Here is a 25,624-nt window from a genome sequence, read left to right on the forward strand (position 1 = left end):
TCACAGTAATTTTCTACTTTTATATGTATTCTAGGGAAAGGAGGGATTTAGAACTTTTATTTTTTTTTTAAAGCTTCTTTTTCCCCCCACTATTTTATGGGAGATTCTATACATTGATATTGCGGCTGGTCTGATTCAAAAACCTGAAACTGATTTTGGTGGATTATCATGCATCAACCTGATGACAGACTCCCTTTAAAACAAAACCAGTAGCCTTGACGTCAATGTTTTATTTACAATATTAGGGGATTAGTCAAGAAGGAACATGATAAAATGATTATTAGTGCTGAATGTATCAGCCATAATTTAAAGTTTGCACATAAAAAAATACATGTAAAACATGAATAAAACAAAACATTTACATGGAGACAAGCGTGACAGAACACCATGGCCCACTCAAATAGCACCTTTTCCTGAGAAGAGAGAGAAAATAGGTCAGCATATAATTATTAGGCTGTAAGGTTGCCAACAAATGGAATTGCTCCAATGCATACACAGTACTGTGTAGAAAAGTGGATCATACACTAACCATAGAAAACAAATTAAAATAAAAACTACCTAAAAAGGAGAATTGCTACACTGAATATTAAAGGGATCCCATCACTCAGACCCATTTTTTTTGTAGGTACCACATTGGAATAGCCTTAAGAAAGGCTATTCGTCTCCTACCTTTTGTCGTCTTCTCCACGCCGCTGTTCGCCTACAATCCCGGTTCTTGTCGGTATGTAAATTAGCTCTCTCACAGCACTGGGGGGCGGCTCCAATGCTGCCAGAGAACTCTTTCCAGCAGCGTCAACTTCAGCCTCTTATTCCAGCGGTGGTTTGTAACTTCTAAGGCCTTGGGCAGAGCAGACTGTGCATGCCCACAGGCCATGAGAAAATGGCCACTTACAATACTGTGCAAGCGGCCATTTTCTAGTGGCCTGTGGGCATGCGCAGTCTGCTCTGCCCAAGGCCTTAGAAGTTACAAGCCACCATCGGAAGAAGAGGCTGAAGATGATGCTGCTGAATAAGAGGCGGTGGCCCTGTAGGGAGTTCTCTGGCAGCATTGGGGCCCGCCCCCAAGTGCTGTCTGAGCGCTGGGGCCCGCCCCCAGTGCTGCAACAGAGCTAATTTACATACTGACAAGAACCGGGATTGTAGGCGAACGGCAGTGCGTAGAAGACGACGAAAGGTAGGAGACGAACAGCTTTTCTTAAGGCTATTCCGACGTGGTACCTACAAAAAATTGGGTCTGAGTGATAGGATCCCTTTAAAGAGGACCTTTCACCATTTTGCCCACAGGCAGTTCTATATACTGCCGGAAAGCTGACAGTGCGCTGAATTCAGCACACTGTCGGCTTTCCCAATGTGGGCCCAGTGTGAAGAGCTTATGGTCCCGGTACCGTAGCTCTTCTATGGTCAGAAGGGCGTTTCCGACACTCAGTCAGAGACGTCCTTCTTCACAGCACAGCCAATCGCACTGTGCTGTGAGAGCCGGAGGAACGCCCCCTCCATCTGCTCGCAGTACTCGTCCATAGACGAGCATTATCAGGGAGGGAGTTCCTCCCGGCTCTCACAGCACAGCGCGATTGGCTGTGCTGTGAAGAAGGACGTCTCTGACTGAGTGTCGGAAACGCCCTTCTGACCATAGAAGAGCTACGGTACCGGGACCGTAAAGCTCTTCACACTGGGCCCACATCGGGAAAGCCGACAGTGTGCTGAATTCAGCGCAGTCAGCTTTCCGGCATTATATAGAACTGCCTGTGGGCAAAATGGTGAAAGGTCCTCTTTAAATATATAGAGTAAAATATATAAAATAATGAATTCTGAGTGATCTCTAAAAAAAAACAAACCTGATACCTTATGAAAGGAGAGAAATGAGAGCATCCAGGAATTTGCTACGGTCTTCTGTTCTTAGATTAATTACTAAATACAAGAGAGAAAAGATCATCAATAACAATCTGTATATGTTCTATTTAATAACAATATTGAAAATACATTAGTAGTCACCAAGAGTGTTCTATTTATGGGCAGATGAAGCGCTTCTTCTTAAGAAAGCAACCCCCACCTTTTCCAATGCAGCTGGTAAAATAATAAACACTCAAGACATGTGAAGAGGACATGGGTCAACCTGAACTTCCAGCCTGACCTCATTAAAGCCATTGCAGCAGCCACTGTGTAGCAGCCAGAGAGCTTCAAAGTAAATCTGAACAGTCTGGCTCCCGGCACCTCACTGTAGTTTACCCTTAATCTAAATATCCATAGTGGTCACTTACTAGAAATATCAAATTGATTGTGAAGCGTCCTTGAACTTGTACTCTCTGCAGCTTTCTCAAAGGCTCGACCAAAGAAACTATAGGTAAAACAGAAATACAAAAAAAAAAAATAAATAAATAAAAAAAAATCATTACTACAGTACTGGTGAGAATTCATACTATACAGTTATGAACTCTAAAAAATATACTACAAAATGAAACTAAACTATGCTAATTTTATATATATATATATATATATATATATATATATATATATATATATATATTATATTTTATATTATACACACACATACATACACACACACACACACACACACCACAAAAGTTTGGTGCACAGTAAGTGGCTAGAACCCTCCTGTGCAAAGAGAAACAGTGAACGGAACAGTATTGTGATGTTGTGATGACCGCCCTCCTACTTTTCATTCTCAGGAGCAGGTCCTAGAGATCAGACCCCACCGATTTTAAAGGGATTCTACCATTAAAACTTCTTTTTTTGTGGATAAGACGTCGGAATAGCCTTTAGAAAGGCTATTAGTTTCTTACCTTTAGATGTGCTCTCCGCCGCACCGTTCCTTAGAAATACTGGTTTTTACTGGTATGCAAATTAGTTCTCTCGCAGCGATGGGGGCATCCCTACTGCAGCTCGAGAACACGATCCTGCGACGCCTCTATTTTTGGCTGGATCCTCCCCTTCTCTGTCGTCTTCCTCCTGCGTCACCTCCAACGCCTGCGCAGTTGGCTCTGCCAGTGAGATACCAGCAGAGCCGAGTGCGAATGCAGGCCGGTGGCCATTTTTGGGAGGCTGCTCCTGCATTCAACTACAAGAGCAAGAGCGGCCTCCCAAAAATGGCTGCCGGCCGGCATGCGCAATCGGCTATACTAGTGTCTCACTGGCAGAGCCAACTGCGCAGGCGTCAGAGGTGCCGCAGGAGGAAGACGACAGAGAAGGGGAGGATCCAGCCGAAGACAGAGGTGTCGCAGGATTGTGTTCTCGAGCAGCAGCGGGGACGCCCCCATCGCATTTTCAGCGCTGGGGGCCGCCCCCATCGCTGCCAGAGAACTAATTTGCATACCGATAAAAAAAAGGTATTTCTAAGGAACAGTGCGGCAGAGATCACATCTAAAGGTAAGATACAATAGACTGTGGGGCATAATAGAGGTTACAGGGGGGCCGCTGTGGGGCATAATATAGGTTACAGGGGCCACAGTGGACCCTTCAAGCTGTATTATGCCCCACAGTTGCACACCCATGAACTATTATTATACTCAGGGGTCTCAGACCCCCGAGAATAATAATCGGAGCCTCAGGAGAGGTGAGAGAATATAATAAACACTGTTACTCACCTCTCTGGGATCCGGTGTTAATCCTAGCAGGCTTCGGGGCTATATACCATATAGGCCCAAAGCCTGTGTTTGCAGTACCATATAGGCCCGAAGCCTGTGCTAGTAGTAATAGCCTGTTACTACTAACACAGGCTTTGGGCCTATATGGTAATATCCCAGACCATGTGACGTCTGGGACATTACCATGTAGGACCAAAGCCTGCTAGGAGTAACATCGGATCCCAGAGAGGTGAGTAACAGTGTTTATTATGTTCCCTCACCTCCCCTGGGGCTCCGCTTATTACACTTGGGGGTCTGAGACCCCTAAGTATAATAATAGTTCATGGGTGTGCAACTGTGGGGCATAATACAGCTTGAAGGGTCCACTGTGGCCCCTGTAACCTATATTATGCCCCACAGCAGCCCCCCTGCAACCTCTATTATGCCCCACAGTCTATTGTGCCACTGTGGGGCATAATATAGGCTGCAGATTGAGAGGATGCAGAAGGAACTTTAGTGAGACAGCTGGACTGACATTAAGGTCCTCATCCGAGAGTTTGTTCAGAATTTGTCACACTAGTGTTGCTGTCTGCCCTTTGTGAGTCCGTCAAAAAGGCAGGCAAAACTGCTTGAGGACAGCTTACCGTTAGTCAGTTTAAAAACCCATTCATTTCGATGGGGTTTTTAAAGCAAACTGCCAGTGTCCGTAAGCAGCCTCTCCACGGTAAAACCGTTTTTTTTTTTTTTTTTTTTGCAGGGACACAAAGTTGGACATGCATGTTTTCACGGCAGAGAGGCTGCATACGGACATTGTTGATTTGCTTTAAAAACCCATTCAAATGAATAGGTTTTTAATCTGACTGCCGGCAAGCCATTCCAGAGCAGTTTTGTCTGGCTTTTCGACAGACTCACAAAGGGCGGGCAGCTGCACTAGTGTGAACACCCCGTCACCAGTGACATCAGGAGGGGATGGAGTAGGGGGCTGGTTCCTATAATGTAAGCTAGGACTCCCAGGGTGCATGATAAAGAATCTGCCTGATAAAGCAAGGTAAATTTAAGTCCTGCACAATTCCTTTAAGTTATGAGGTAGCCACCAAAATTATTTTTTTGGTTTGGAGTCACCTCAACATGAGGAACTGTATTGTGGGGTCACGGCATTAGAAAGGTTGAGAACCACTGATCTAAAGAAATGCTAATTTAATTTATTTATTATGCTTAATTGTAGATCCCCAACATATTCTACAGCGCTTTACAGACACTGTACCACATAGGATTCACAATCTACATTCCCTATCAGTATGTCTTTAGAGTGTGGGAAGAAACTGAAGACCCAGAGGAAACCCACGCAAACACAGGGAGAACAGATGTTGTCCTTGGCAGGATTTGAACCCAGGACTCCGACGCTGCAATGCTAACCATTGAGCCACTGCTGCCCCACAAGTGAATTGTACAACTGTAAAAGCTGGCTGTGCCATTTTCAATTTTCTATAAATATCAACATTTCCCGTGTTCACAAAGTTGAAGCTGTACCCCCAAATAAACAGGTCTTACTTTTTTTTGTCAGAACTCTCAACTTCTGGAGGTATTCCCACCATGATCACAGTCCCCTTTTCAACATCCAGCGGAGCAGCCAGAACAAGAGGGAGCAGCTTACATCGCTTGTTTTTAGTCTATATTAAATAGATATTACAAGTCAAACTCAACATTTGTATTCTATATTTAGAAACACATAGCACTACGCAAGAGATCTAACAATAAAATATCTATAAAATCATCCAGCTTTTCAAATGACTTACAAGAAACTGAACTACAATTCAAGATCCAGGATATGAGCTGACTCAAAGAAAAACATTACAGAAGGTCAATGTAAATGTCGTCCTAACAGAAGTCTTGAACTTTTAGTATGTGCAAATGACAGGAGGATATCCCTCAAGATTAGAGGATATATGGCTTTCCCCAGTCAACGGAAAGAGGTTTTTACTGTAAGGACAGCAAAGGAAAAGCTCACAATTGAAGGAGAGCAGGGCACGTATCTAAAGCTGTACAAGTCTAGCAGAACCTCATCTGTAAAGCTGGAGGTGCGGTAATAAATCACAGAGTCAGGAAAGACCTCATCCTCCTCCTGACAGAAAACCTGCAAATGCACCCCTAAGTTTATTTTGGTTGAAAGTCTGCTTTTCCATCCCAAAATGGTTTGCAATTTCAACCTAAAATCTCACAAGAACTAAACGTTAGAACAGAAGCTCTGTACAAACATTTCTATTTTTCGTTTATATTGACTTGTAATAGAACATTCATGATAAAAGTGAACTATAACTAACTAGTCAGTTTTAATGGCAACCATCTTTGCAATATTCACATGAAGAAATGCCATCAGGAAGCAGTCAACAAGCAGGCTATCTGCCCTCAGAACAGATAAAAATTAAATCGGTTTACGCTGCCACCTAGAACTGACCAATACATTTTTATCAGTGAGTTGATTGTTTGTGTAATCTCAGCTTCACATATGAATTGAATCAATGATTTCATCACAAAAGTGTACCATATAAAACTCTTTTGTCAATAAGCACTTGGTAAGGTTTTTTGTTTTTTTTAATTCTTAAGGGCTGAATGAAGATTAGGTTACATACTCACAGAACTGACAAAGGATTTCAACAAATATTTACAGAGCAGACTCAAGGACACGGGTTTAGAAAACATCTTGACATCTGGAGTTCCCTAGAGATTAAAGAATTAAACTCAGGTTAAACAGTAATACATCCTATGCCACTTCACTTTGAAGGGGTTTTCCTGGCAAAAAAAAAAGTCTGTTAGCGCTATTAATGGGTTACTAAATGCACCCAAATACCTCACTGGGAGCTCTTGGCTTTTTCTGCATTTGTTTATATGGGTAGCTTCTTGTTCTTTTATCCTACAACTATCATGATCCATTGCTCTTCATTCAGACCTGACTCCCACTCCCTCCCTAACACCACCTCTTTTCCCCTACCTACCCTGCCCACTTCTAGCTCTAACTAACTCAGCCCTCCCACGCACCCCATCATACTTGCCTGTCTTCCTGTCCAGATCTTCTGAGCATGGCACGTCACTTCCTTCTGTGGGGCCAGTTCCTCCTCTTGACGTCTGCACTATAGAGCCAGAGTGCCAGCATGCCTGCAATCTGGCTCTATTGCACAGATGCCAGCAGACATCAAGAGGAGGAGCCAGCCCCAGACTTGACGTACCAATGCCCAGAAGATCTGGACAGGAAGACAGGCAAATATGATGGGGTGGGAGTAGTTTTAGTCTTGGTGACGCTATGTTTCCAGAAACAGGCAAACAGAACAACACCGTAAAATCTAAAAATGTGCCTGGGGCGGTCATATGACTGTCCCAGCGATATGGGTAAATGTACATTTTTGGTAAAGAAAGTTAGAAATTAGGCAGGGGGATGGCGATTAATTAGTGTATCATTGCATCCCGGACAACCCCTTTAATACAAATTCTTAAATTTCATCAGGTGCTTTTAGAAGTGTTCATCAGGATTTTTCCCCATGTTTCACGTATATCTGTATATATCTATTTTTTTTTTTTTTAATACCTAGATTCTGCAGCATGCAGCTAATATAAACACTTTTGGAAGACTTGGAGTAAAAAACGAAAATCAAAAGAAGTTTGCAGTGGGAAGAGGTTAAAAGCAGTGCAGATTCTTTGTTGACCATCTCTCCCAAGGACAATATACAGAGTAATCTTCACTACATAAACTATATCACTACAGTAAGAGAATTTACCTCAGTCAGTATCTATATCTTATGAATGTTTTAGATATGCTAAATCAGCATTAGAGCATTACTGATCTAACATTAAGAAATTTTCTGAAATAGGACAGTTTTGAATATAGATTTGAATGAACAGTTGAAGACTCATACCTACCTCCATAAGATAACAGTACAGGAAAGGGCCCTGAGATAGAATAAGATTGGTGCATATGCAACTAGCTACAGTCTGTTGAATGGCGCACAGTAACTTCTTCGAGAGATCCAGGCCATGGTGCAGTTTATCAATGTTGCTTCTGTTTGTTAAAAGGAGAAACAATAAGATAATCTGGATAGTTCTCAGATTTGCTCTATACATAGAAAATGAATTAAAATGGAGTTTGTCAGCAATAAATTGGTTGGAGTAAATTGTACAGGAGTTTGCACTGTTCCAAAATATGTCTTTTATTCAGCTTTGGAGCCCCATTTTCAGATAAATCACCATTTTATTCATATGCAAATGAGGGGAACGTGCTTTACCCAGGGATCAAGAACAGCACCAAAGCCTTGGTAAGCTAAGGCATGGGCCCTAAACACTTCCTCCTCATTTACACATGCAATTTACATGGAAATAGGGCTCCAAAGCTGAGCAACAGTGGAAACTGTAGATTCATCTCTAGAAAGTACTGGGGTCAGGTTTATAGCGAAGCTACTACTGACAGTCTTCGTTTAACTCTACCTCAAAATCAACTCTAAATTCCACCTTCAATCTCCCACCCATTGTTTTAAATGGGAGGTAGAAATTGAAGCAGGACACAGAGTGTTGCAGAGGATTCCACACTTGACTAAGCCACAGACTCCGCTGAACAGTCCCAATCATCTGAGACTATTCACCGGATGAAAGGCGTAGCAGAAATAGAAGGAGAATGCAGGGCAGAAGTCCGCCTCAAATTCCTATTCTATTTACGCCATGTGAATCTACCCTTACACTGCAAAAAATCAAAAACACTGTGTAATTATCTTCTTGGGCAGGTATGGGTGTAATGTAAAGATTATTTACCTGGACAAACTGTCTAATGCCTTGATGAAGTTATCAGTCCCATGCTCATCTTTCTCTGTGTTTTCCATGAGAGCAATTACAGAAAAAACAACGTCACTGGCCAGAAACTTATTCTTGAAACCAAACTGCACACTGAAAGTCTGTACCCTGATGTCTTTCATTCTGTCAAAGTAAGGAGAACAAAATAAAGAGGTTCAGAAAATAGAGGATACGTATGTAGATACAGATCAAGCAAACTCTGAAATGTAACTTTCACTTGTTTTTTCTAAATAAATCTTTAGCTGGAAAAGTTAATACAGATTTTTGAAATATACTTACAGTTTAATGAGAAAACGGCCTAACTCTGACCACTACTAGCCGACTTTGGCCATGCCCACTTTCCTCAAAGACGCATCCCCTTTCTACAGATGCTATAACCCCTTCATACAAGATATCTGAAGCATTGACAGAGAATGATTTCTAATGATACACACAACTCTTTTGTATATACTTAAAGGGGTTGTCTGGAATAAATGGAGAACCCTACAGCAGGGGTCAGCAACCTTTGGCACTCCAGTTGCTGTGAAACATGCTGGAAGTTGTAATTTTACAATAGTTGGAGTCCTGAAGGGTGCCTATCCCTGCCCTACACTAATCTAAACACCCCCTCCTACTTTCTAAATAATCAACAACATATATTTACCCATTTGAGACATTTGCTGGTTATCCGGTGATGTCACTACTACTCTCCCTTCCACATCCACTCCATCATACTTACTTTCCAGACATCTTCCTGCAGGACAGTTGCTCCTCCTTTCTGACTGCCAGCGCTGTTCTGTTGACAATAATCCACCTCTCCTGCGCAGCTCCCATGCCTGGGCTACAGAGCAGCGCTGGGACAAGAGCACACTTGGCAGTCAGAAAAGAAGGATGGGCCGTCTCGCAGCAAGAAGCCTGGAAGGAAGGGAGGTAAGTATATAATGGGTTCGGGGGTTAGGCCGAGTAGGTTTGGAAGTTCTAACATTTATACAGAACACCAAAAATACTAATATAGCTTTACTTACCCAAATTTGTTGGCAGATTCTTCAATCATTTCCCGGAGATTTTCCTTTAACGAAATGTCCATGGAGTTAAATTTTTGTTTCACTTGCTTTAAAGGAAGCCTGGGAAGACATACATTTTACCTTTAAAAGGAGAATGAAATTATAAACAGGAGGTCATGTAAGGACTCTAAGGCCAGGGCCACATAGACAGTAATCACAGCAGCCAAGAAGCCTGCAGATGGCAGCAGAAAAATTGTGATTGTGAGGCGATTTGCACTGAAGGAAATAACAAAAATAAAACAATACAAGAAATTAATTTAAGGGTGCCACAGTCTTCCAAACTTAACTAGCAAATTGTAACCACTTGATTCTTCAACCCAAATGTTAAACCAAGTTAACTGACACTGTACTGTAGTCCCTGCAGTGTGGATATGTTGTTAAGCATTGCCATAAGGTCACTTACCCCATATCTGCCAAGAATTCTTGAAGCTTTTTTTGGCCATGCACAGACCAGAGTTTAAGACTGGAGGATGTATAACACGAGTTACAGATGCTTTCATATAATGACCAGTGTTGGTATAAAGAAAGACGCACGCTAAGATCCCAATGTTAAAGAAAATTGGTTGAATCAGTAGGAACAAATATACAGTTAGCTATGAAAACTAACATCACAAAACTAGCAACACAAGATATCAATAGGTCTCAATTTTACAACAATGACCTTCCTTAACCCCTTCCCGCCGATGGCATTTTTTGATTTTCGTTTTTGACTCCCCTCCTTCTAAACCCCATAACTTTTTTATTTCTCCGCTCCCAGAGTCATATGAGGTCTTAATTTTTGCGGGACAATTTTTTCTTCATGATGCCACCATTAATTATTCTATATAATGTACTGGGAAGCAGGAAAAAAATTCAGAATGGGGTGGATTTGAAGAAAAAATGCATTTCTGCGACTTTCTTACGGGCTTTGGTTTTACGGCGTTCACTGTGCAACCAAAATGACATGTCCCCTGTATTCTGTGTTTCGGTACGGTTCCAGGGATACCAAATTTATATGGTTTTATTTACAATTTGACCCCTAAAAAAAATTCCAAAACTGTGTTAAAAAATTTTTTTTCTAGAAGTCGCCATATTCCGACGGCCGTAACTTTTTTATACGTAAGTGTACGGGGATGCATAGGGCGTCTTTTTTTGCGGGGCCGGGTGTACTTTTTAGTTCTACCATTTTCGGGAAATGTTATTGCTTTGATCACTTTTTATTCAAATTTTTATCAGAATTAAAACAGTGAAAAAACGGCGGTTTGGCACTTTTGACTATTTTTCCCGCTACGGCGTTTACCGAACAGGAAAAATATTTTTATAGATTTGTAGAGCGGGCGATTTCGGACGCGGGGATACCTAACATGTATGTGTTTCACAGTTTTTAACTACTTTTATATTTGTTCTAGGGAAAGGGGGGTGATTTGAACTTTTAATACTTTTTATATTTTTTTTATATTTTAACTTTTTTTTTTTTTTAATTTTTTTTTTGCATTTATTAGACCCCCTAGGGGTGTTGAACCCCAGGGGGTCTGATCACTAATGCAATGTATTACAATGCTAATGCATTGTAATGCATTGCAAAAAATCATCATCTCTTTTGCAGGCTGTATACACCAGCCTGCAAAAGAGAGAATTTGCAGACTGGCTGGGAGCCCTTAACAAGGCTCCCGGCTGTCATGGCAACGGGGGGGTCGGCCCTGGAGCATGCTCCAGGAGCCGGCGATCCCTGCCAAAATGGCGGCGCCCATGCGCCGCCGGGAAGATGGCGCCTTTGACAGCAGCGCCGGAGGGGTTAATGCCTCCGATCGGTCCGGGGACCGATCGGAGGCATTAGAGCCGGTTGTCTACTGCTTAAAGCAGTAGACACCCGGCGGCTATGGCGGCCGCCCGGCTCCCGGGCGGTCGCCATAGTTACAGACCCGACACGCGCCGTACTATTACGGCGCATGTCGGGAAGGGGTTAAAGAAAAAAAAAAAAAAAGACCTTACCGTAATTTAGAGCCTGATATAGGCTCTTAGTGTGGGCAGAGGTAGATAGGCGCAGCAGTTATAATTTTGTGTTGAAGGCCAGGATACAGAGACCAGCAAAAGACCCTTTTGAGTGGTAAAGGGGACTATAAGGTTATGTTCAAAGTTTTTTTGCAGGCTGATTTTGAAGAGGAATCTGCCTCAATGGGAGTCAGTAGCAGATTTTTTTTTTTTTTTTTTCCCTCTGGTTGATTTTTATCAGCTAGAGGTAAAAGTGACGTGACCTATCTTCAGGTGGATTCTGCCATGAAAAACCCATTGAAGTCAATGAGAGGCAGTTTTTGCAAAAACCACTAAGTTTTTTTTTTAAAGAGAAGTTTCCAGGTCCATAGCATGTGCTGGAGCAAAAAACTGCATCAAAAACCAGAACAAAGCGCGTAAAACCCCCCACAAGTCAAAAAGCTCTTTCCTATTTCCTGAGGCAGATTTTTTTCAGCTTAGAATAAAAAACTCTGTATGAACATAACCTTACTCAGTTTGTCATTCTAGCGCATGAGAAGTTTTTTGTATTTTTTTAATCCAAAAATAAAAATCAAGCGGCTGGACAGCACCTTTAACCCCTTCCCAACATCAACCGCACTAGTATGACGGATGCTGGTTGTTTAACTATGATGGCCGCTTGGGACCCGGGCAGCCATAGCTACGTGGTGTCTGCTGTTTTATACATCGCGGGCACCTCGGTAAAGCTGATGGAGGCCGCCATTTTCCCAGTGATCACTGGCACCTGGAGCAAGTTCGGGGGCCTGTGTCCCGTTTCTTTGACAGCCAGGAGCCTTGTGAAGGCTCTCCAGCCTGTCATTCTATACTTTCAATTCCAGGCTATATACAGTCCTATGAAAAAGTTTGGGCACCCCTATTAATCTTAATCATTTTTAGTTCTAAATATTTTGGTGTTTGCAACAGCCATTTCAGTTTGATATATCTAATAACTGATGGACACAGTAATATTTCAGGATTGAAATGAGGTTTATTGTACTAACAGAAAATGTGCACTATGCAATAAACCAAAATTTGACCAGTGCAAAAGTATGGGCACCTCAACAGAAAAGTGACAATATTTAGTAGATCTTCCTTTTGCAAAGATAACAGCCTCTAGTCGCTTCCTGTAGCTTTTAATCAGTTCCTGGATCCTGGTAGTTAGGAGTATTCAAATCAATAAAATGATAAGGGTGCCCATACTTTTGCACCGGTCAAATTTTGGTTTAATGCATGTTGCACATTTTCTGTCAGTACAATAAACCTCATTTCACTCCTGAAATATTACTGTGTCCATCAGTTATTAGATATATCAAACTGAAATGGCTGCTGCAAACACCAAAATATTTAGAACTAAAAATGATTAAGATTAATAGGGGTGCCCAAACTTTTTCATAGGACTGTATATATATATATATATATATACACACACACACACACACACACACACACACACACTAGCTTTTACCCGCGACTTCGTCTACCGTGATTTTAGAATTGGGCGGACACAGACGTCTGAAAATAGTTTAAAAATGTTGGTGGGACAGAAAATGTGAAATTGTATATTGTGTATGTAGCAATACAGACAATTTGTTGTTATTTTCGGAGGATTTTTTTTTAATTTCAGCTGGTATATGGTAAAGTGGAAACGTACATACTGTATTGGCGAGCGACGTATTTCAAGTTAATATACTTCTATATACTATATTGTAGGGCTTGTTATTTTCTGCCAAGACGTGTAAGTTTTCTGGGCTGAATACTTGGGAGCAAGTGACAAAGTTGACAGCCGCGCTGGGTCTGAAAGATGTCCGGCCGTGAGCGGCGGTGAGCGTTTTATGCTCTCCGCCGAGAAACCATTTTTTTAAAATCGAACACAGAGTCGGACATGCAGTACTCTGTGTCCAATTTAAAAAATCCGGTTTCGCGGCGGAGAGCATAAAATGCTCACCACCGCACCCGGTCTGACAGGTTTCCGTCTTCTGCATGCAGAAGACGGAAACCACAGAACAGAGATCGAACGCAGGTGTGAACCTAGCGCAAGACTCACCCCCACAGTCACAGGCTTCAAGAAGGCCCTGAAGACTCACCTATTCAGGATGGCCTACAACCTCCAATAACAATACTGTCACCACACCACCATCTGGGCGCCGCCATTTTGGCCGGGATCGCCGGCTCCTGGAGCATGCTCCAGGGCTGACGTCCCGTTGCCATGACAGCCGGGAGCCTTGTACAGGCTCCCAGGCTTGTCTGCAAATCCTCTCTTTTGCAGGCTGGTCTATGCAGCCTGCAAAAGAAAGGATGCTTTTTTTGCAATGCATTAGCATTGTAATGCATTGCATTAGTGATCAGACCCCCTGGGGTTCAACACCCCTAGGGGGTCTAATAAATGCAAAAAAAAAAAAAAAAAAAAAAAAAAAAAGTTAAAATATAAAAAAAATATAAAAAGAATTAAAAGTTCAAATCACCCCCCTTTCCCTAGAACACATATAAAAGTAGTTAAAAACTGTGAAACACATACATGTTAGGTATCCCCGCGTCAGAAATCGCCCGCTCTACAAATCTATAAAAATATTTTTCCTGTTCGGTAAACGCCGTAGCGGGAAAAATAGTTGAAAGTGCTAAACCGCCGTTTTTTCACTGTTTTGATTCTGATAAAAATTTGAATAAAAAGTGATCAAAGCAATAACATTTCCCGAAAATGGTAGAACTAAAAAGTACACCCAGGCCCCGCAAAAAAAGACGCCCTATGCATCCCCGTACACTTACGTATAAAAAAGTTACGGCCGTCGGAATATGGCGACTTTTAGAAAAAAAAAATTTTAACACAGTTTTGGAATTTTTTTTAGGGGTCAAAATGTAAATAAAACCATATAAATTTGGTATCCCTGGAACCGTACCGAAACACAGAATACAGGGGACATGTCATTTTGGTTGCACAGTGAACGCCGTAAAACCAAAGCCCGTAAGAAAGTCGCAGAAATGCATTTTTTCTTCAAATCCACCCCATTCTGAATTTTTTTCCTGCTTCCCAGTACATTATATAGAATAATTAATGGTAGCATCATGAAGAAAAATTTGTCCCGCAAAAATTAAGACCTCATATGGCTCTGGGAGCGGAGAAATAAAAAAGTTATGGGGTTTAGAAGGAGGGGAGTCAAAAACGAAAATCAAAAAATGCCATCGGCGGGAAGGGGTTAAGCTGCCCAGCCATAATTTATGTCTCTTCAGGATAAAGAAAACATGACTTAAAAGAGCCCTTACTACTAAGTACCAAACTAACCACATCCATAAGCGGTAAAGGATACTCATACTCAAATGCTATCCTCATGCAGTCAATAGACAGGGTGTTCTCTTCATCCTCATTGCGATGGTTATGTCTAGAAACATGGCGCTGGAGAGTACCTACATCAGTCACATATTTCATCCTGTAAAACAGACAATCAGCATTTTTAAGAAACAAACATGCTGGTCTCTGTTAAACTATTCTTCCATCTCTAGTTTGCAGGGTAACAATTTTAAGACTGAAATAAAATGGTTTTTTTTGTCACGTGATTGGTGCATTTCTTTTAGGGTTTTAAAACACAAAGCCAAAGAACAGTTTATTGTGTGAATAGGGAATATCTTTTTCTCTATTCACTCAACACATTTTTATTTTCTGTGTATATGTTGATGCTGGGGACATGTTTATTCAATGTCGCAGCACATTCCCAAGTGTGATTTTTTTTTTAATCACTTAAACCACCCCCTCCCCCCGTTATTAGTGCAGTTGTTATGCTGCATTCACAATACTATTTTCTATAGTCCTATTGGGATACAATTTGTTTATTGCAGCACTAGACTTGCTGTTAGAATCAATAGAATGATGAGGCCCTTTAAGTCACTGGGATCAGTCAGAATGCTGAAGCATGTTTGACAAATATACTGTGAGCGGAGAAAGCCTAAATGTTGACCCTGCAGAGCCAATAATATTTATGCACCACAATAGATATATCTCTTCTGATGTGATGGCTCCACTCCCCACGAGCACGACTATCAAAATGACTGTTTTCTGTTTTAGAGAAGTATAACTTACTGAGTAATTCTATCCTGAACCCACTGGTCGGTCAGGCCAACAATAGCCCACCTATAAAAGCAGAAACAAAATAAAAATGCAAGCTTATAAGCAGTCAAACTCATAGATGATATAGGTCTAAAAGGTATGTAATCTGTAACATACAGTACAAAACACCAATCCCCGATAACCTAATAAGCTTGAGACATTGTTTACTTGTAAATCCCATCACAACCAGTCAGTAACACACAGGCAAGGGTGTAAACTGATGTGAACCATTAGTAAAACAAATATTCGCCTGTATAATCCAGCATAATTCTCATAATATCACAAAAACTGACATAAGTATTATATACATATACTGAAATGACAGTGGAGAGCTGAAATCTGACTGGACAGCAACTCCTCTACTCTTCTATTTATTTTTCTCCCACGCCATAAAAACACAAGCGTCTCTGCTTACCATAACATGTCATTAGAATCCTTTGACATGATCCAGGCCAATTCAAACATCATCATTGCCGACTAGAAAATCAAAAAGACAACTTAAGTTTTAATCACAGAATGATGTAATACACAGTCCAAAAACAATCAGTAGGTCTAAGAATAAAACAACCAGCTTTTGTTCCTAGAAGTCCTTAAAAATGTTTTTTTTAAAATGGAGAACACCCCTTCCCACACACAAATTGTGGAACCAATGCCAACAACTGCCCACGGAGTAAGGTTCTAAAAAAAAAAAAAAAAAAAAAGTTTTTGTTTTTTTTCTTTATAGGATGGCCTATCTTTAGGAAAAGCTATAATTATTAGAGATGAGCGAGTACTGTTCGGATCAGCCGATCCGAACAGCACGCTCGCATAGAAATGAATGGACGTAGCCGGCACGTGGGGGGGTTAAGCGGCCGGCCGCCGTCAAAGCGGAAGTACCAGGTGCATCCATTCACTTCTATGGAGCGTGCTGTTCGGATCGGCTGATCCGAATAGTACTCGCTCATCTCTAATAATTATGACCCCCACACTGATCAACTGTTTGACACAGGTGCTGTAAAGAGTCAGGAGTAGATGGCAGTGTTTATTGCAGAGCTGCAGTAACGCCACACAGCCATTACACAATGTACATTGCAACCTGCTTCATCCTCCAGGCCCTGCAGCAGTCCTGAACAGTAAATTGATGAGAGTACTGAAAGGTGGCCCTATCTTATTAACAGTCCGTCAAAATAAATAAATAAAAATTTCACAAAATTTGAAAACATTTGCCTTAACTGTTCTTTAACTGCCCCCTCCACCTTATCAGGTTGCTAGTTGCTCCATAAGATGGATGTTTATCACAGTGAACCCAGTTACCCAGTACTTGTAACACAAAAACAAATATGGATATAAATCATTAAAGATTGCCCAATAAATTTCTTAATAATGAAATAAATGTCATTAAGTCATTTCATTGTGTGAGTTTTAAATATTAACATAAAAACAAAAAAGATTAATTACCGTATATACTTGCGTATAAGCCGGCTTTTCCAGCACATTTTTCATGCTGAAAAAGCTCTCCTCTGCTTATACACGAGTCAGGGTCCACGGAGCACAGAAAACTGGAAGGACCTGGAAGGGGGAGGTCCTTTAGTGCTACTGCTCTGTGATTGGCTTGTCATGAGGTCACGTGACTGTGATGTCATCAAAGGTCCTGTAGCCACTGGTATGTAACATCTGCAGATAAGGTTGAATCTAAATCCTAGTAGCTCCGCCCATAGCAGAGTCCGATCACATGGTCATGACGTCATCAGAGGTCCTTTAGCACACTAGGATTTAGCATCTACCCTGAAGATGAGTGGCCAGGATTCATTGTGTCTTATGGAAGATGTCTGTTGTATGGAGGAGAGGAAACTGCAGTAAAGTGACACACACAGGGACCTTCCTTTAGTTACTCTGCCTATTAATGTCAGGCATTTGGGGTTATTAATTTAGTTTCAGTAACTCCATGTGCCTCACATTAATAACAGTTAACCCCATCATGTCTCTCATATTAACCCGTGTTCCCCATATAAGGGTTACTAATATGTGAGACACATGAGGGTACTAATGAAGGACCTTAATTATGAAGATACCTAATTATTACCTCTATATGTCCCACATATCAGTAACTCTTATGTGAGGCACACAGGGGGTTAATATGAGGGACACGATGGAGTGAACTGCTATTACTATGATCCCCATGGAGTTACTAAGCTGTAATGCACATGACCAGACTTTTTATCTGCAATGGTGGATTCCTTTCCCCCCCGGCTTATACTCGAGTCAATAATTTTTCCCGTTTTTTTGTGGTAAAATTAGGGGTCTCTGCTTATATTCGGATCGGCTTATACTCAAGTATATACGGTATTTTTACTGTTTGCTGCTACCTGCATGAACATATACACTACATGGGCAGAATTACCAGAGCTTTTATGATGTTCCATTTTAAAGTCCTAGGTCATAATATGGGGTTCCCCACTTCCTCTTTAGCCAAAACTGCTTCAAGATTTTGGGCTTTTTAGCCTATTAATCCAGAAGACCATTTGTGAGGCTCATATGTTGGACAAGAGGGCCTAACATGCAATCTCCATTGTAGATTATCCCATAAGTGTATAACGTGGTTGAGGTCAGGATTCTCAGCAAACTAGTCAACCAGGTATCCTTTTATTGACCTTGCTTTTTGCACTAAGGCAGAGAAATGCTGGATTCAGAGAAGGGCCAACACCACAAAACTGGAACTATACAATAGTCCAAAATGTCTTTGGTATGATCAAGCATTTAACCCCTTCCCACCAAGGGCATTTTTTGATTTTAGATTTTGACTCCCCTCCTTCCAAACCCCATAACTTTTTTTTTTTCTTCGCTCTCAGAGTCATATGAGGTCTTAATGTTTGCGGGACAACTTGTTATTCATGATGCTACCATTAACTTTTCTGTACAATGTGCTGGAAAGCTGGGAAAAAAAAATTCAGAATGGGGTGGATTTGAAGAAAAAGTGTATTTGTGCGATTCTCTTACGGGCTTCGGTTTTACGGCATTCACTGTGCAGCCAAAATGACATGTCCCCTGTATTCTATGTTTCGGTACGATTCCAGGGATGACAACTTTATATGGTTTTATTTTCATTTTAACCCCTTAACAAAAATCCAAAACTATGTAAAAAAAAGATTTTTTTTCTAAAAGTCGCCATATTCTGACACCCGTAACTTTTTTATACTTCTGTGTATGGGGATATATAGGGCGTCTTTTTTTGCAGGGCCGGGTGTACTTTTCAGTTCTACCATTTTGGGGAAAATGCTATTGCTTTGATCACTTTTTATTCAAATTTTTATTAGACGCAAAACAGTGGAAAAAAAAAAAATGGTGGTTTTGGCATTTTTGACTGTTTCTCCAACTACGGCGTTTGCTGTACGGGAAAAATATTTTTATAGATTTGTAGAGCAGGCGTTTTCACACACAGGGATATACCTAATGTGTTTCACAGTATTTAAGCAATTTCATATGTGTTCTAGGGAAAGGGGGTAAGTTTAACTTTTAATATTTTATTTTTTTTTTTTAACTTCTTTTTTGCATTTGTTAGACCCCCCTAGGGGTCTTGAAGCCCAAGGGGTCTGATCCCTAATGCATTGCAAAATACCGGGGCTTCTATTGCAGGCTTCATAGAGTAGCCTGTAATAGAACAAATAAAATGACAGGCCGGGGAGCCTTCACAAGGCTTCCGGGTGTCATAGCAACGTGACGCAGGCCTCGAAGCTTACTCCTGGTGCCTGCGATCAGAGGGAAAAATGTCAGCTGTGTGCGGGCACTGACTGTAGGCAGTAGCGCTAGGTGTCTACTGTATAAAACAGTAGATACCTGGCGGCCGCCCAGCTCCCGACAGTTAAACACCCGGCATCCGCTATAATAGGTGTTAAATGGGTTTCAGCATATCCATAGTATTGGGAATAAATTGCCAATGCTGTCCAACCACTGAGACCCAAAAGAGAACAGATTGTGTTACCCAGTTTTGAATGTAGTGTTGAATGCAAAATAAGCCCCTGAACTTAATTTCCTTCAATAGGAATTCCATAAATAGTCATCCTAAAATTCTGGACAAAATTCCTGCAGGCTCAACTTTTTCATCCAGTTATATCAGGGAGAAAACAACGAATACACACAAAAAAAACAAACAAAAAAAAAAACCAACCCCAAAAACCCCCTATAAAAGTCACTTGTTACTTACAGATGTTCCATGGTATTCATACTGTTCATAGTCAAAGAGGATTTCCCTCCTGTAGATTAGAGTGGATAATGTGAGACTAAGACACAAAGCATAGCTCTGTGAAAATAATTGTAATAATGCAATTACATGTAAGAAAACCCGTCCATCTGTCTGTCTATATTTACTAGCATTATAAATTTTTAAAAAGCCACAAGAAACCCCCTCCCCCCAAAAAAAAACTGCTTCTGCACTAGCTTTTATACATTAAGCACAATGCAGTTTTTATTTAGTGAAGATCTTATCTTACCTACGTGCCTCCCACTCTCTTCTTTGACGTCTTCTCTCAATTCTTCTTTCTACAGCTCCCTTAGGAAAGAAGAATCAATACAAAACATGAAATTTTTGAGTCGCATGTTTAAATATATGTCTGATGCTACTATACGGCAGAAATCTCCAGTTTCAGGATGTGTATCAATTCATTTATTTACATCTCTATGCAAAGTAAATAACTGGTATTTAGCATACACATATATTTGTTTAATATTTTATGTAATTAGTTAAAGGGGTTGTCCAGGCAGAAATTTATTTTAAATGGGCAAGAGAAGGAGAAGAGAAAAAAAAAAAAAGATTGAGGATTACCTCATCAAATCGCCTCCTCTTTCCAGAAGGCTCAGAGCCTTCACTTTCGTTCCCAGAATCGTCCTCATCCTCCTCATCTTCATCATCACGGAAAATGTCATCATAGGAAGGAATTTCTAGATCATCATCTTGTTTGATAAGCAACTTTATCTGTATAAACCATAAGGAATAAATTATTGATGATGTTCTGTCTGTAAAATAAACTAAATTAAATGATTCTTTAGACATACCTGGGTGTCATTGTATACATTTACTACATCTATTGGTCTGTGTGTGTCACATATGAAGAAGACTGTCTCTTCTTGTGGTTGCAGAGTCTCCAGAAGATCAACATTTGCACCACAATTTATTAGAACAAAATAACGAAACTGAAGGAAAAAAAAGTCACAAAATAAACAAACACTATGAAGGCATTTACATTTATTTGTTTTCTTTTTGATATAGTGGAGGTTCCCTTGATTTAGTAGTGGTAGCTATGTATGACACTTTCAAACATAACTGTAAAATATTTAACCCATTAAAATGCCAAACATTAAAACCTTCAGCTGAGGAAATATTCACAAAAATGATTAATGGCCAATAAAAAAAAATTAAGATGTCAGACTGATGTTAAAAGGAAATGAACAAGTAAATATACATATTTAACACCAGCCTTGATCTGTGTTGCAATAATATGCAAATAATTTATGAAGATGTTCATGAAACTTAATAAATTAGGCGCATCTTCGCTCACCCACATTCTGCTGCAAAATTTCTTTCACGGTTTTAGTAAAGCTCCATGCAATTCTTTTGGACTATCTGATACAACAGAGCACTGTACTCTGGATCCCATCAGTAGGACTCTAACAGACCTAATACTTATCCTCTATACAGTAAATATGGGATAATGTATTACCCATCACCCCTAATGGGAGTCCATGGCCTACTTTAAATAGTAACACACAGTTTTTGGATTCAGTGGGTTATGAGTGCATGCATGTTTTTCTAGCTTTAATTTATAGAGTCTTGAAGACCTATACTGCAATAAAACAGTTGTCAAGTAATAACTGGAGAGGGATTCATTAAATAGTAGCAAGAATATAAGACAAAAATTTATTGACATCAGACAAGTATCATAAAAACTGCATTCTTATCACAGATTTTTAGACACAGCCTTGTGCAGTTATTTATTTTGCACAAGACAAAAAAAAGGGAAGTAAAGGAAGAAACTGTACACTGAGTGCAATAAATGACAGTCATCATACCTGTTCTTTGTGCTCAAGGAAAACAAATTCAAGTTCTTGCCATCCAGAAACAGGAACTAATGTATACTGAACATGGTCACACTGAAATAATGCCTGAGGAAAAAACACATTTGGACAACTTATTTCTAAATTCTAATATAATAATATTAGCTTCAGCTAAATAAATGCTCTGCTAAAAATCATATATAGAACACGCATTTAGGTCAGAGATGCTCCACTATCCACAAATGTTAAAGACACCAGGGTCTATAGTAATTTCACCATTGTAAGAGGATAGAGCACAAATCAGTCAACAAATACAGAGTAGCTGTATTTGTATATAGTCACAGGATTACAGGAGAGCCTGCAAAAATAAAATACACTTAAAGGGGTTGTCCTGGCAAAAATGAACAACACATCCAAGTTTTAAAAAGGGGGTGGAGGAAACCCCCCCCCAAAAAAACATACGGTACTCTCCCTCCCATGGCACTCCAGTGCTGACGTATGGCAGAAGTCCCACCCACAAGTGATCATTGAGCCAATCAGCGGCCTCAGTGAAGGGCATGTGATGTCACTACCTGTGACACCATGGGTCTCTTCCTGAGGCTGATGATTGGCCTTTTAGGCCATTTGGGATTTGCTCTATGGTACAGCGTTATGTCTTCAGTAGTGAACAGATTCTAAGGCCCATAGTCATGTTCCGATTCCAGTTGTTTTGCTTTTGTCATCATTTCAAAGCTACACTTAAGGATTTTCTTACATACCCTTGCTGGAAACTATTTTTTTGCCATTTATTAATTATCAAAGAAAAAATTAGCATGGTCACCTTCTTAAACCCTAAACAAGGATAAAAGGAAAGTCATCTTACCTGTAGAATTTTACATGCACACAAAGCATCCACATCAGGAGCAACTAGAAGGAGGACACGCTGCAAAGTGCAAAAAGAAATGCAGAAAAAGAATGGTAAGACAATTGAAACAGGATTATTACCTTACACCTCTTTACTTCAGAACCACATGCAAACAAATATAGTTAAAGAAAGTCTGTAAGAAGGAAAATTGGTATCATACGAATGGCAGAAACTTATAGGGCTGCTTCTACACTTTATTATTCTAAATTGCATTAAAAAAAAAAAAGTTTTATTTTTATGTAAATTAGCTGAAACGTGCTTTAGCAGCATTTCTTTTCCTGCAAGGGCTTCACTCTCTACTTTAGATAACTTCCAACAACCTCCACCCCCTCTTTGCTTCAGAGACATATCCCACTTTGTCTGCAGTTAGGGATGTTTCCTAGAGGGGAGAGAGAGAAGCCCTAGGAGTAGAACACTCACCCAAAAGGCCCTTTTTAGCTAATTTACATGAGAATAAAATGAAGATTTTCATGAAAAATGAGCTGCAATACAAAATAAGAAGACATCATTAGACAGTGTAGAAGCCGCCCTACAAGCTACTGTATTTGTACTTCTTAGTCTTTAGCATTTTCTAGGCCATTCTTGATAAACCCTTCCAGAGATTGTGTCTAATTTCTGACAAGGTGAACTCCTCACCATAACTTAGATGCATCCTCTGGGGTCCGTGTACCTAAAATCTACACCAGCTCCTTGCTACCGTAGACTTCTGGCATAAATGATGCTAGATGTGACTTTATTCAAGCTTGTATGCCACGTTTCTGACACAGAAGCCCCAATGTGTTTACACCAGGTAAGTGGTACAAATAAACAGTTATGCCTAAATTCACACTAGCGGTCGGGTCTCCGTCAGGGAGCCCGTCTGCTAAAAAAAAAAGCGGTTACCCGTGGACGTCATACACTGTAATGGAGATCCGCAACGCAGATATGAACCTAGCCTTAGGCTCAGGGTCTGACTGTCCCACCAGGGTAGCTGTGAATCCCACGGTGGGTTCCGAGCCTTTAGTGGGCCCACCCCCATAGTTTTTATTAATAGGCAGTCGAGGTCTGTTAACGGGCAGCATAATGAGTGGTACAGGGCCTGTTGGACATGGCTGGGTGCCCTCAGCACTTTTATAGCGATGAAGCAAAGCTTGGTTCTTCGACCGCTATACACATTGTTAATTGAAAGGGGCCCGGCATTCTGTGATGTCTGTACATGCCAGTCCCCTTTCCAATATTAGCCACCCCATGTGATTAAATATAACAAATACTTACAACATCCAGCATCTTCGTTGTGGGCTCTTTCAGTCTGTGACTGAGGTCATGCACACCAGATGTCATTGTTGGGACCTGTGATTGGGCCCCAGAGGTCATGTGGTGTGCACCAGTGTAATGATGTCTGAGGCAACCCCAGTGTATAATTATAGCACTAAAATGAATCAGAATGCCGAACCTCACGAATATTCATCAAATTTTGTGGGGTTCGCCTGAAGTGGCTTAAAGAGGACCTTTCATGGGTTTGGGCACAGGCAGTTCTATATACTGCTGGAAAGCCAACAGTGCGCTGAATTCAGCGCACTGTCTGCTTTCCTGATCTGTGCCCCGGGTAAAGAGCTATCGGTCCCGGTACCGTAGCTTTTTACAGTCAGAAGGCCGTTCCTGACAGTCATTCAGGTACGTCCTTCTTCAAAGCAGCGCCTATCGCGCTGTAGAGTGTGAGCGGGGAGGAACGCCCCCCTTCACTCCTGATAACACTCATCTATGGACAAGCACTGTGAGCAGAGGGAGGGGGCGTTCCTCCCCGCTCACACTGTACAGCGCGATAGGCGCTGCTTTGAAGAAGGACGTACCTGACAGACTGTCAGAAACGCCCTTCTGACAGTAAGGAGCTACAGTACCACACCGATAGCGCTTTACCCGGGGCACAGATCGGGAAAGCCTACAGTGCACTTAATTCAGCGCACTGTCAGCTTTCCAGCAGTTTATAGAACTGCCTGTGCCCAAACCATGAAAGGTTCTCGTTAAGGGGACCCCGTGGAGCATTTTATGTGTGGGGGCCCTTCATTATTTACATCCCATTTATTTTATAGCAGACATGATGTTATCACATGCTATAAATTACATTGTATGGGCACTATAAAACAGATCTGTGTGAAGCAAATAGCAAAGGGGTGAGGGTGCTTGTAAAAGCACCACAGACCCTTCAAACAGTTGATCAGCAAGGGCCCTGGGTGTAGACTCCCACTGAACTCTTAAACTGTTAGGACCACACAGATCAGATGTTTACCAGAACACACAGCTCTAAGTATCATTTTCATAGTGGGCGCCGTGCTGCTCACTCATCATATTCTTGATAACCACAGTTGTGGGTACTATACTATGCCATAGTGTAGAGGTGGGTCTAGGTAGTGCACATCATATGGCGGGTGAGCAGCATGGCATTGTTATTACCTGCAGCCGTGCGGTGTTGGTACAGCTGATCAGCAGAGGTCCTGGCAGTGAGCCCTAGACATCCCAGTCTGACACTGCTTAGGCTCTATTCACATGACTGGACTTCTTGACCAAATGCTGACCATGACCATGCTCTACTGTGTGACAGAATGGAAACAACGCTCTGTTGCCATAGAATAGACTCTTCTACTGAAAGTCAATGTCAGCACAGTCCTAGGGATATCTAGTCTGGGGTTATATTGTGTGTAGCTGTCACAGTCTCCTTCTCCAGAATGTACTGCCATGTTGTGTCACTCCCAGCAGTGTGACCCCACACCTCACTGCCCATGTAACGTTAGCTTCTCTGTAGGCTTCCCACCCTGGGTCCCTCAGTGAGTGTGGACAGATAAGCACTTAGCACCCGTCAGAATGGCGCCGAGCGGAGGTCTCAGTACTAAGTATTACGTCACCAGCCCCGCTCACCTGGTTTACTATGACATCGTAGAACTCTTTGCGGACATCGCTGACGAACATCTCTGCGGCTGGCGGGCTGGCGCGTCCTCAAAACTGGCGCTAAATCCAGGCTCGCCCTCCGACCAATCATAGAGCGCCCTGGGCCTGACGCGCTGCACACGTCTGCCAGTGACAACTACAATATCCTCGGCACTGTTCACACACTGAGTGCGGTAGGCGGCCAATAGTAGCGCAGGACTTCCGCAGCCGGCGCGGTGCTTGCTGGTTG

At 41.4% G+C, this 25,624-nt stretch overlaps 1 protein-coding gene across 1 annotated transcript; it reads right to left on the reverse strand.

Moving 5' to 3' along the window:
- Positions 1-321: 321 nt before the first annotated feature.
- Positions 322-25,426, reverse strand: CDC45 (cell division cycle 45). Its single transcript, XM_075275643.1, has 19 exons — positions 25,366-25,426; positions 22,432-22,491; positions 21,585-21,677; positions 20,571-20,708; positions 20,341-20,490; positions 20,009-20,067; positions 19,723-19,771; positions 15,958-16,019; positions 15,516-15,566; positions 14,749-14,868; positions 9,861-9,992; positions 9,419-9,517; positions 8,376-8,537; positions 7,494-7,632; positions 6,216-6,299; positions 5,133-5,251; positions 2,259-2,335; positions 1,843-1,908; positions 322-413 (listed from the first exon to the last, which is right to left on the reverse strand). Exons 1-18 carry the CDS (start codon positions 25,414-25,416, stop codon positions 1,844-1,846), a joined length of 1,710 nt encoding a protein of 569 aa, XP_075131744.1. The 5' UTR covers positions 25,417-25,426; the 3' UTR covers positions 322-413; position 1,843.
- Between the last annotated feature and the right edge of the window lie 198 nt (positions 25,427-25,624).

Source organism: Leptodactylus fuscus, chromosome 1 (assembly GCF_031893055.1).
Source record: "Leptodactylus fuscus isolate aLepFus1 chromosome 1, aLepFus1.hap2, whole genome shotgun sequence".
Taxonomy (NCBI): Eukaryota; Metazoa; Chordata; class Amphibia; order Anura; family Leptodactylidae; genus Leptodactylus; species Leptodactylus fuscus.

Bases quoted from the DNA above. Each gene is read 5' to 3' on its own strand.
- CDC45 (XM_075275643.1), bottom strand. From the start codon at position 25,416: ATGTTCGTCAGCGATGTCCGCAAAGAGTTCTACGATGTCATAGTAAAC. The intron at 9,993-14,748 runs GTATCCTTTACC...TTGGGATCTTAG, and splicing joins AGGATAGCATTTGAGTATGA to CGTGCGTCTTTCTTTATACC. The intron at 2,336-5,132 runs GTAAGACCTGTT...TTTTACCTATAG, and splicing joins GAGAGTTCTGACAAAAAAAA to TTTCTTTGGTCGAGCCTTTG.